Source organism: Callithrix jacchus, chromosome 18 (genome assembly GCF_049354715.1).
Source record: "Callithrix jacchus isolate 240 chromosome 18, calJac240_pri, whole genome shotgun sequence".
Classification (NCBI taxonomy): Eukaryota; Metazoa; Chordata; class Mammalia; order Primates; family Cebidae; genus Callithrix; species Callithrix jacchus.
The window spans coordinates 40,022,772-40,034,997 of NC_133519.1; the positions used below are offsets into that span (position 1 = coordinate 40,022,772).

At 48.7% G+C, this 12,226-nt stretch overlaps 1 protein-coding gene across 21 annotated transcripts in view; it reads left to right on the forward strand.

Moving 5' to 3' along the window:
* The window catches only part of CACNA1E (calcium voltage-gated channel subunit alpha1 E), a 515,845-nt gene that overhangs the window by 445,551 nt on the left and 58,068 nt on the right, over positions 1-12,226 (forward strand). For all 21 annotated transcript variants that reach the window (XM_054247624.2, XM_054247625.2, XM_054247623.2 and 18 more), the window contains 4 exons: positions 505-664; positions 1,743-1,872; positions 2,546-2,605; positions 3,326-3,432. In XM_054247624.2, the coding sequence (XP_054103599.2) occupies positions 505-664; positions 1,743-1,872; positions 2,546-2,605; positions 3,326-3,432 (457 nt within the window). The remainder of the gene's footprint in view (positions 1-504; positions 665-1,742; positions 1,873-2,545; positions 2,606-3,325; positions 3,433-12,226) is intronic.

A 12,226-nucleotide genomic window follows, 5' to 3' on the forward strand; every position in this document is an offset into this window, starting at 1 on the left:
TGAAATCTTCCACTGCAGGGTGGTTCGTTGAAAGGATACCGGATTTTGAATTGGGAACCCATGCTAGCTGCATGGCCTTAGGAAACGTACTTAAATTGCCTGAACTTTAGTTTTCCCATCTGTATCATGGGAGTAATAACACATGCCACTCAGGGCAGATTAATGGGGAAATTCAATAAGTGAATATGTACAAAGAGGGCAGAGTTTAACCTTGTAAACTTTAAACAGAAACACCATAGTGTTTATCAGACTGTAAAAGTTCAACCTTAAAAGGGGACACAGGATCATAGTCGTTTATATGACATAAAAAGTTATTTCTTATAACATTTGAGGAGGGTAAAAATAAGAAGCATTGAACTCAATGTCTGGTGCATGCAGGGCACCTTGTCAGGGGCGTCCCTGGAGCCCTTTCTCCTCCTGTCCCTTCATCCCCAACTAAACGCAAAGGGTGCCATTTTCACAAGCAGCATGGTTTCTGAAGATTTCAACGTGATCCTCTTGCAGTTAGCAACAAGACGGATGGGGAAGCCAGCCCCTTGAAGGAGGCAGAGATCAGAGATGATGAGGAGGAGGTGGAGAACAAGAAGCAGAAGAAGGAGAAACGTGAGACGGGCAAAGCCATGGTGCCCCACAGCTCCATGTTCATCTTCAGCACCACCAACCCGTAAGCCACCCTCGCATTGCTGCCTCTTTGGTGCTAGGGTAAATGGCCGGGTGCGAGGCAGGGCAGGGTGAAGGGGAGAGGAACGATGAGGGTCCAGTCACCTCAAGCCTTTCTGGTGGAGTGTGGTCAGACATTGAGCATCTAGGGTTTCCCACTAAGTGAGGTGGGTTGGTAAGTTAGACAGCCTCTGAGCTCTGTGTCCATAGCTGAAAGAGTAATGTCATCAGAAAGGAACTCTTCACCTAGTCTTTGGTCCGTAGATAGCATGGAGGGTGGAAGGAAATCTTGAGATTGTGTCACCAAATGTTCCAGAAGTGGATAGACCCAAGAATGTGGAGCCCAGAACACCAGATCACCTCTTGGAGTTGAGAGTTTTGGTCACAGTGCTCTACATGTGGAGATTTGAAATGGTCTGCTCTGAGCAGGCCGCTCAGAGGAGACACAAGGGCATGAGGTAGGGGTGGCAGAGAGGAGTCTGGAAGATTAGCTTCAGGAAAGATGGAATTTGGGAAGAGCATTCCAGCAGGACTCTGGGAAGGGAGCAGCCTCCTGGGTTAAGGCACGTGAGCCATCCCTGGCTAGAATGCAGAATGTAGAATGCAGCTACTTTAACCAGAATAACCTGGGGCTCATGAAAACCCATTACTGCTTTCATCAGGAATCTTAGAATCAAGATCTATTTTTATGTTTCTTGGTCCTTTGTAATTTCCTTGGGATGTCCCAGTTTCCTTACAGTGGGAGCGTAGATATGGAGATACAGCAGAGGGTGCTGTGCAGCCGCCCTGAGTTGGTAGGCTGATGCTGGCTGCTCCCCATGGCTCAGACGTGCCTGCAGATAATGCATTTTGGCTTGCGTGCTGCAGCCTCTAACCAATCTGATTATCTTCCCCCACTGGGGCTTTAAATCAAGGGTGGTGCCTGAGAAATTAAATTGCTCTCCCTGGCGGCTTCCTTTGGCGAGGGCCTGGCTGTCTGGATGGGGCTGATGTGTGTATGTGGGGAGTGAGGAATAAGGGCATGGGTGCGGTGGGGAGCAATGGGGGAGCGGGTCCGTTCAGCCGTACTCCACCGCCCGCAGGATCCGGAGGGCCTGCCACTACATAGTGAACCTGCGCTACTTTGAGATGTGCATCCTCCTGGTGATCGCGGCCAGCAGCATCGCCCTGGCGGCAGAGGACCCTGTCCTGACCAACTCGGAGCGCAACAAAGTGGGTGCACAGGGACCACGTGCCAGCCTCCGTAGTGCCCTGGTGCCCACCCTCTCCCAGCACTGGAGGTGAACCGAGATGGTAGCAAGGTTGCCGGGAATGAATAAGGACTGGAAATTGTCTGGGAATGAACCATTCCCAGACAAGCCCCTTCCCAGCCCAACATGCTGCAAGGCTCTGCCCTGAACTGGCCAGGGTTCTGCAGGTCTGTAGCCACCCGTGGGCTTGGATGTGGGTCTTGGATGGTGTGTGTGAAGCCGGCAGCTGCAGCTCCACCGCAGGGGCCAAGGCCTCTCCTGAGGGTCCCTCGGAAATGTTGGGAGATATGAGGAACACAGGGAGGGCAGGAGCTGACAAGGATTCCAGGTCCTGATCTGGAACTGAGGGACAGGTTTGTGGGCAATTCAGACCCAAAAACCTAAGTTCTGGCCAACGAGAGAAAGCAGCCAAGGAGTGACCACTAGGTCATCTGCCTCCCGCAGGGCCTGCGCCCCTCCTCCCTACATTTCTCTCTCAGTCCAGCTAGGGGCTTTAATTCCAAGCCTTTATTCTAGGGCGCAGTGGGTGAGGAGCAGTGTGGGCGTGCACGAGTGCATGCGTCCTAGCAGGTAGGGAGTGCGTGTAGCCTGCTGGCCACACGTGGTCATTTCCCTCCGCCATATGTGTCTTTCAGGTCCTGCGGTATTTTGACTATGTGTTCACGGGCGTGTTCACCTTTGAGATGGTTATAAAGGTAAAAGCTTCTAGAGAAAAACTGGGCTCTTGGGTTTGGATGGGTTCTGTCTGCTCCTTAGGCTAGAGCTCTTCCTCAGTGTTACCACCAACCAGCCAGTGGCAGTCCTCAGTAGGGCTTCTGCTGTCCCCTCTCTGGCCTCAGAATCCTGAAGAAGTCTGTCTCAGCACGACACAGTGGCATGGATATGTTTGTACTGGTGCAGGCCTGTGGACCTGGCCCAAGTGGGAGGCAGGCAGCGGGTGTGCAGACAGGCTTGGGCCTGCAGTCCTCACCCCAGTGCTTGTCCTGGCTGAGCCTGGGTGTGTGCCCAGGCAGAGGGCTAGGTAGAGATGGGTCTTCCTGGGCTTCATTTAGTCCCAGCCACCCTAACACCCCATGGCCTGTCTTGTTCCCGGCCTCATCCATTCGGGAATTTACCCATCTGTACATTTGTGGCAGTGCCCAGTATTCTGAGCCACAAATGAAAGGAAAAATGTGGCAAGGTTCTATGACAGCCAAGGAGTCTAGTGAAACCTGAGTGGCTATGAGAGGGGGGCCTCGGGACTCAGTTATGTGCAGACAGCCCGCTGGCTCTACCTTCTCATTCTCCAGGTTCCAGTGTAGGGCTGGTTATGGAGATGGTGGCAGTGGAGGCATTGCCATGATGAACAGAGCTCAGGGCAAGTATTGCCCGCACCTTCCAGGCTCATTGTGGCTGTTCACATCCTTCTTCTGCAGATGATAGACCAAGGCTTGATCCTGCAAGACGGGTCCTACTTCCGAGACCTGTGGAACATACTGGACTTTGTGGTGGTAGTTGGCGCATTGGTGGCCTTTGCTCTGGCGTAAGTGACTCTTTTCTTGTGTGATTCCCTTCCTTCCCCTCTTCCTGGAGACTACAGCTGATTTGAAGCCCTTTCCATGTAACCCGAGAGGCAGAATGGGGGAAGCAGGAGTAGGGAGCATCAGGAGGGAGAAGTCTGAGGCCCTGAGAATTCCTTTTCTGGAGACATAAGCATGGGCAGGCACTCACAGTGTGGACAGTGCCTCTGTGCACTCAGCAGTGGACCCAGGAACAGCTCATGGCCCTTTCTTTCTTGAGTGTGTCAATCAAGGAAGCAGCTTGAAAGAAAGATGCAGAAGGTAGAGTAGAGCAAAGTTGAAGATCACGGAATCCTAGGCGTGGTGAGGTTTTCTGCTCATAGCAGGCATAAATAAGGGCTCTTCACACATGCAAGAACCATACTTTTGCAGGAACCTAATAATACGTTTAATCTCCAAAAGGAAAGGCCTTCCAAACTTTCCTTGATAACATCCCTAGGAAAACAGTCTTAAACCGTTACCCACCCCATCTTTAGGGGTGTAATGAACTAAATCACCTTCATTACATTTGGGGGATTTCTTTTTCCCACACACATGGATCCAGCTGTGGGCTGTTTTCAATCACATTCTGACATTTCCTGTGAAATCTAGCCAAGGAAAGGGCTCTTCCAGCCCTCCTGGGTGTAACTAGGAAATGGAATGCTCTCTGGGCCTTTGTCCTAACCAGGTGTGTAGAGTGCACCAGTGGGATGAATGAGAGCCTCGGGGTCCTGGCTGTACTTTGTTCATGCTGAGCAGCTTCAGCCTCTTCCAGGAGGCACAGCAGACTTCTCGGAGCCGTCTCTTAAGTCAGTACAAGTGGAAGCGTCATCTTCAGTCTAACCAAGGCTAGCTATACCATGTGGCACAGCAAGAGAGCTTTCGGAGCTGCTGTCATGGACGGCAGCTGGAGAAGGAGCACAGTGTCTTCAGACATTGGCCCTTCCAAGTGGTTTTTCCTCCAAAGCTTTGCCCTTCCAAGTGTTTAGAAAGAGATCATACTTGGAATGATTTGCCCTTCCAAATGTTTAGACAGTCGGGGAGGCTGACAGTGCTTTTCCCCAAGCACATCTCTTATCTTTTCTGGCAGAAAAATAGGTGGGGTGAGAGTTACGGGATGTTTCTCCAGTGGCCTGGTTGGGGTGGAGATAGTGGAGGGCTCTCTGTCTTAAGGAGAGGTACAAGGTCCCCAGCTGTGCTAGGTTTGTAGGATCTCCCAGAACCTGGAAGTGGACTGTATCCACTGCCTCCTCAGCCACGAGAGACCCTTCAAAAGAGAACCACATTGAGCATAGTCTGTGATCCTGAACTGGGCTGGTGATCAAGGTAACTCCAGTGTCCCTTGTCCCCTTGTGCACATGCTAATTCCATTGTGTGCAGTCACATATGCCACCCACAAAAAGAAAGTTTTCTGTCAGATGTGGCTGGGCTGTTCTTAAGAGAATTTTACAGAAGCATAGGGTATTCTCTCAAGCATCTGGGTCCTGTCTGGATTCTCATTGTGCAATGAAAGGAAAGGCAGCTCTGGCTCCATCAAAGGACTTCCAGCTCCCCTGCCCACTTCTTGGAAAGATGGATTAAAATCTGCCTTTGCCCTAAGGAGACCCACTTTTTTGTTAGAGATAAATATTATCTTTGGGTTTTTAAAAGGTCAAGTTCCCTTTTCATTTTATCAATTCATTTGCATAGATTATTCACCATATCATTCTTCTTATTTGATCTCACTAAAAATCATGTGTCTCTCTTTGAAGTATATAGGACAAGGAGAGAGAAGCATATCAGAAAGAACCCAGCATATCTTTTTTTTTTTTTTTTTTTTTGAGATGGAGTTTCGCTCTTGTTACCCAGGCTGGAGTGCAATGGCGCAATCTCGGCTCACCACAACCTCTGCCTCCTGGGTTCAGGCAATTCTCCTGCCTCAGCCTCCTGAGTAGCTGGGATTACAGGCACACGCCACCATGCCCAGCTAATTTTTTGTATTTTTAGTACAGATGGGGTTTCACCATGTTGACCAGGATGGTCTCGATCTCTTGACCTTGTGATCCACCTGCCTCAGCCTCCCAAAGCGCTGGGATTGCAGGCTTGAGCCACCGCACCTGGCCGAACCCAGCATATCTTTAGGAAGAACAGAACAGAGTCCACTGGTGTAACAAGATGGATTGGCAGGAAAGGTTGGGCTGTGGAACCAGACGGGCCCTTGTTTCAATCCCAGCCCCTCTACTTTCCAGCTTTGTGTCCTTGAGCCACAGCAAAATATTAACCCTCCTAACCTGAGTTCTCACTTCTGAAACGTAGATAAAACAAATGTATGTAAAGTGCTTAGCATGGGGCCCGATGTTGTGTGGATGATCAGTAAATGTTAATTTCCCTCCTCATCCTTCCATTCTCCTATCATATGAAATCCAAATATAGGAGCAAGTATGTATTGATGCACAATGTATACAGATAGATGAAGATGTGTGCAGGCTGGTCCAAGACCTAGTTGTTTTATACACGCACACCCCACTCGCCTGTTCCTGTGTGCCTGGTAACCAGGCTGGCGTGTTGGTGCCAATGTGGGAAGAGGTGTGTTTTAAAGGAAGCTCCTGTATGCCTGCCCCTTGTCCACAGCCCAGACATCTCTCCCCAGACCCAGAGCAGCGATGATGTGCAGTAGAGCTGTCATCTGTCTTGTTTTTTCTTTGTGCCCTTTGAAACATGGCGGTGGTGGCTTTGGTGCCGGTGGGAGGAGAGCCGAAGCCTCTCTGTTGGTCCTCAGACCAGGTACAGTGCAGGGGCCCCCAGGAGCCCCCGGTTCCGGGGTCCACACTTTTGTGATGGATTGAGAGTTATGATCCATCACTTGCGTTTAGTCCCGTCACTTCTTGAACAATCTTTGTCTTCTCCGAAACATAGATGGTCCTCGCTCACCCTTCTCCATCTATTCTCTCATTTGCCTTCAACTTTCCAAGCTCGCCGTGTCCATTTCCTCTCCCCTGTCTCTGCTCAGGGAGCAGGCTCCCACTCCTCCTCCTCTGGCCTTTACCGCATCTGCCAAGCGAGGTCCAGGTAATGCTGTCTCTTGCTCATGCACCCATGCTTTCTAACTTCGCCTTGTTCCTTTCCTCATGAATGGCACCAGAGAATTCAGCTCTCCCATCATTTTGGTGGAGTTAGCCAGAGTCCCACCTGCCAGCAGGAAGAGGACCTGCCCTGGGGCAGAGAGTGAAATGAAGTCACTGAGCCTGTGTCCCTCACGGTCCGGGGCTCAGACCAGCACAAAGCCAGACGTGGGGTTGTCTGCAGGCTGGCCACACATCTCTCTCCTTGTGGTTACAACTCTCATTGTCATATCCCATATAGTTGCCCCATAATGTCCACCATTCAAATAACCTTGTTCCTGTCCTAGTCTCTCTCTCCTTCTTGAAATTGAACCTTGACTTACCAATGAGGCTTCTATGAAGGCTATTGCTTAATAAACTTGAGCTATTGATGGTGGTTGCCATGGTAGCATCTTTCTGTGGCTCCTCAGAAACCAGGACTGACATGGCATTCCTTCTACCACCCGGCCAGAGCCTTCTCCGATCCTGGCTCAACTCCCAGGAGCAAAGCCCCTCACTAAGCAGGGGGAATGACCTCCAGCTGAATTCTCAGTGAAAGCCGCGGTGTCCCCTGAGCCCTCCTGCCGAGGCACATGCCTGCCACCATGTATGTTTTCTACGAGCATATATGTTGTTTATGTAGTGGCTGAAGAGAAGCCTGTTCTCCACAGCTGCATACATCAAGTAAAGGGAACGTTTATAATGTAAACCTGACAAATTCCGCTGGGGAACTTTTGACTTTCGAGGAGGAAGGGAAGTGGATTTATTCATTTATTTATTTTTCTTCTTGGATTTAAATGTGGGCAGAGCCATGGATAAGAAAATAAATGGAAAGATACCCACATTGCAACTTTTCTGTTCTTTCCAATTCGCTTTTACATTATAAGGCATTTATAAGAACGCCCGGGTCTCCTTCCTTCAGCCCAGCACCCCTGCAGGGAGGTGGGCAGAGTTCTGGCAAAGGTTGGGTTCAGGGCTCCCTCGTTCTGCGACCCTCACAACACCCGCCTTCTGGGCCACATGGAGACAGTGTTGGCCGACTATAAATGTCCGGAGCTGAGCCTTTTCTGCTTTGAGGTTTCAGGAAAAGTCCGGTGAGTAGCTGGATCTATGAAACCTTCCTCTTTTATCTTCTGCTTTCAGAAGAAGACGGATTCTTTTGTGTGATTTTGTGTGAAAGGACCAGAAACCGCTTTGCCCAGTTTCCGAACACCCTGTTGCCATCGCTGCTGCTTCTTGGCCTCCCGGTGGGAAGGCAGGGATGGTTACAGCCTTGGCATTTCTGGGGATCTGCACGTGAGGCACATTCCTCTGCTTTGGGGGATTCCCCCCAGTGACCAGAGTCAGCTGCCTTGTAGGGAGGTCATGAGGTCACACAACCACTACACAGATTGCTTTCATGAACCTTGGGGAGTGACTTGGCGAGACAGGTGGGCAGGGGCAGCATCTCTAGAGAAATGCAGGAAAGGACCAGCACACCTGTGCATGTGTGTCTGTAGTGAGTGATGCCTGCACTCCAACCCAGGACCCTCAACCTCTCCATTTCCACTGCTCTACAACATGTTACTTGACTAGCTCAGATGAACTCTTTTGGATTGGATTCTAAGTAGTAAACTCACAGCTTATAATTGCTGGTCAGCACAAACAGTTTAATAGAAAAGTAGCAATTTTGCTCCCATCTCCTCCCCCACCTCAGAACTTACCCTGGCCTGTGCATCAGTCAGTCACACAGGCTCTCTGGCTGCTGATGCCAAGGCTTCCCGTTGCCATGCCGTTGTAGCAGGGCACGGGATGAGGTCAGAACTCCCTGGCACTCCGGAGATTTGGCTTATAGCTGCACTTAGCCTTCCATTATTCAGCCCTTAGCCAGAAACGAAAAACATGAGTCAATCTGCCTCTTGATGCCAGAAGGAACTGAGGTTCCCACATTAGCTTTTATTACATTCTTTTCATTGAAGTATGTCACTTTCCTGACACTTAATACTCTGCCCTTGTTGCTGAGATGGATAAGGTCCATTGACCTCATCCCGCGCTAGCTGCAGCAGAGTTATACACACAGGCATGGACAATTTTAGATTTGGAAGAACTCTAAAGAGCCACACAATATGTTCCCCTGGGAGCTGGGCGTGGTAGTTCATGCCTGTAACTGCAGTGAGTCAGGAGGCTGAGATGGGAGGGTTGTTGAAGGCTGGGAGTTCGAGAATATGGTCCTCGGGTTCTGGATTTGCTTGTGGGATTTTGTTTTAGAAGGTGAGAATGTGCACATGTCAGAAAGAAGTGACTATTCAACACCAAAGTGCTTGTCCACACTCACGCTCAGCACAGCATAGAAACAACAAACATTTCACCCTAAACCTGGCTGGCTTTTTCTCCTATTCTTCACTACCTACCTGCCTGTGTCGAAGGCAGTTCCTTCAAACCTCCAGCCTTGCCCATGGGACTTGTTCCTTGACAGAACTTCCCTCTTCTTGAACTGACACGGAAGTCTCCCAAAGGAGGCAGTGAGTGCACATTAATCGTGTAGGCAAAAAAAAGTGGACAGAGTCCTGCTTCATGCAAAAAAGACCCATTTGCCACTGAGCCAGACAGGCCATCCAGTTCCCCTGTTCTGTGGAAGAGAATGAAGGATTAAAATCAAATTTAGCCATCAGGTAGCCCATTAACTGTGGATTTAGGTCAGCCGAAAAGGAATTGGAAATTTCCAACTGTAAGCAGATAGGAGGATGTTGTTCCCTGAGAGTCCAGTTTAAAAGTCACCTCAAGAATGACTGCATCTGACTGTGCCCAGACAAGGACACTAAAGATGATCAAAGCCCATGGACTTTTGGGGTGCCTACTACTATATCATAGCTGCCTTGAAAATGGAGTGTGGGGGCAAGTAAGGAGAGACAGAGTGGGAGCCGCATGAGGGAGTGTCTGAAAGGAGATAAGTCCTCAGGCTACCCACTCGTGGCATTAAGCCCCAGCATGCATACTTTTTAGCGAACACTGGAAAATGTGTTGTCTGTCGCATGGGACATGGGTGCTGCCAAGGAACTGCCTATAGAATATTCACTTTGAGATCTTTATCTAAGGAGGCAACGGGTGTGAACACCCGAGTATTTTTTATCAACAGCACAAAATCGGGAGTTGGTTGCTTGTAAAGGGGATCTCAGCCTGTGGCCACAGACCGAAGCAAAATGAAATGATCCAATCATGGAGCACGGCCCCATCCACGTGGTAACCAACAAGCAACCAGACCCAGATACAGAAAGCACCCTGTAAGCCTTCTCAACCATGGGAGGGGCCCCCAGCTGCTGGATTAGGGGAAACTCCTCATAGTGCCCTCCAGATTTAAAAGTAGATTTTAGAGTAATTCAGGTTAGAAGACTTCATCATGGACTTGGGGACCATCAACACAGATCATGCCTGCCACCTGCCTAATCCACATACATGGGGATACAGCCTAGCATTTCAAATTAGACTTCAGCGGGACAGGTGTATTGGCTGGACTTCTGCCAGCTCCAAGGCCTTCTTAGAAAGATAGCAGATGAGGTATCTTTGGGTATGTTTAGAATAAAAAAGAAGAGAGAGAACTAAGGCCCCTGGTCACCAGATTGAGTAATACAACTGCTAGGAGACAGATGCTCTGCTGTCTCCTGCTGCTTCTCAGTGTTTGGACAAAAACATGTACCAGTTGGAGTATGGTGCTGTGTATGGCAAAGAAGGAGGCTTGCAAAAGGCCCTCAGGAGTATGTCTGAGGAGCTCCTTGAGGTCCATGTGCAAGAGGGAAAGGATTGTGCACCAAACAGTTAGCGTAGAGCTAGTGCTCCGGTCACACGGCAAAGAAAGGTGGCAAAGTAACAATGGATTGAGGGCCCGAGGGTGACCTCAGGAGATGCTGAGGCATGGACCACAAGGTCCATTTCATATTTTTGCAGAAGCAGGTAGGCATATCCTTATCTGCAGGCCCTAGATAGACAGGCACTGCCAGTGCAAAAGGGGAAACTTCCCCACAGGTCTTTAGAATTTTTATAGTGCTTTCACACTCTTTATTTTATATAGTCCTGTTTAGAGCTAAGAAGTGGATCGCCTGAGGTTTGACTAGTCTGACTCATTTGACTAGTAAGTAGCAAAGCCAGTTCTTGAGCAGCCTTGGTGTTCTGACTTGAAGTTCCGTGCTGTCTCCATAGGCTAAGCTCCCTGCTACACATCGTGTTCTAGTTAGTTCCAAGCGATTAACCCCTGTAAGCTAAGAGCAGTAGCTTGGCATAGATGTCTCCTCAGCCTGCAGATCCTTCTTTCTCTACCTGGTGAACATACAAGACCTGTGGGCAGACGGAGGAGGTCGTCCCTGAACTTGCCCGTCTTGTTTCGTCTGTAGCTTGTTTTCCTGGGAACTCTCATAGACCCTAAACTGATTGCAGGGAGTATGAGAGCTCAGTATTTGAGCTCAGGAAGCACTAGTCCTTTCACTGTTTTCTTCTTTGCCTAAAACCCTCCAGTGGTTCCCATTTGAAAGGCACTGTAACATCTCAAATAAGAGCATAGGTTTCAGAGGCAGGCACATTTAGGTCTCAATCCCAGCAGTATTAATTATTAGCTGCCTTAACTTTGAACCTCTGCTTTTGCATTTGTAAATGTGGATTCAAAATAATGATATTTTGGTCTTATGAGCATTAAATAAGGTAAAATGTATTTAATGTCGGCTATAGTGCCAAGTGCTTAGTAATTGTATAATAAATGGTAGTTATGATTGCCTACCAAATCATAGTCCAGACACAGTGAGACACTGGAGGCTCCTCACAGCACGACCCCTCCTTCTACCTTTCACTCCTGCAAGCCTGGCCATTCCTTAGGCAAGAGATGCCTTCAGATCCCTGAGCTGTTCCCTCCTTGGCTCATGGGGGAGGGCAAAAGGGTTCTTTAGAACCTGATGTCCGTGCTCTGCCCCCGTGGGAGGAGAGTCAGTTCCTGGCAGAAATCAACTTGAGAGCATGTCGTTTGAGACGAGGGGACCTGGAAGGTGAAGAGCAAGATTACACTGAATGCTGATTGATTACACATAAAAGATCTGGAAAGCAACTTGACAATTGAGCTAGAAAATTCTCATCTTTTACTGATGAAACAGGAGAAAAAATGTGTCATTTATTTTTCCTGGAGAGCAGCCAGGAACTTACCAAATAAATAGAAAATAAATGGTAAAATGGGTGGCCAACTGACTCCCAATTAAAGTGGGGCCAGTGCATCCTAGCGTGTGAAATTGTCCTCAGATTTTAACATGAGAGTCAGTTTTTGGAACCTGATAGAAATTAGGCAGTATAAAAAAAACCCTCTGTTTATAATTTAGTAGCAGAGATGAGCAAAGTGTTATTGAACGATTACATTTAAATGATCTGTAAAATGCACGTGAATTGTTTCCAGAACAATGTGCCTCAGTTAAGGTACTTGAAGAGCTCCTCTGCGTAGTTCGGTGAAACATCTTCCTTGCAATCGTGTTGGCTTTGATAATGGCTTAAGTCACTCTTGGATGTGTGGATTTAGGAGCAGTACTTTGGCCTAGGGCATGTGTAAATTATGTTGTAATTAATGGTGACTATATTTTGAGGCTTTTCTTGACTATGGGGCTTTGTTACTCAGTACTCTTTTCATTTCAAATGGCAATTTTTAAATCGGTTAACAAACCTTGCTTGCCCATGTTAAAACTGAGGAGGAAGG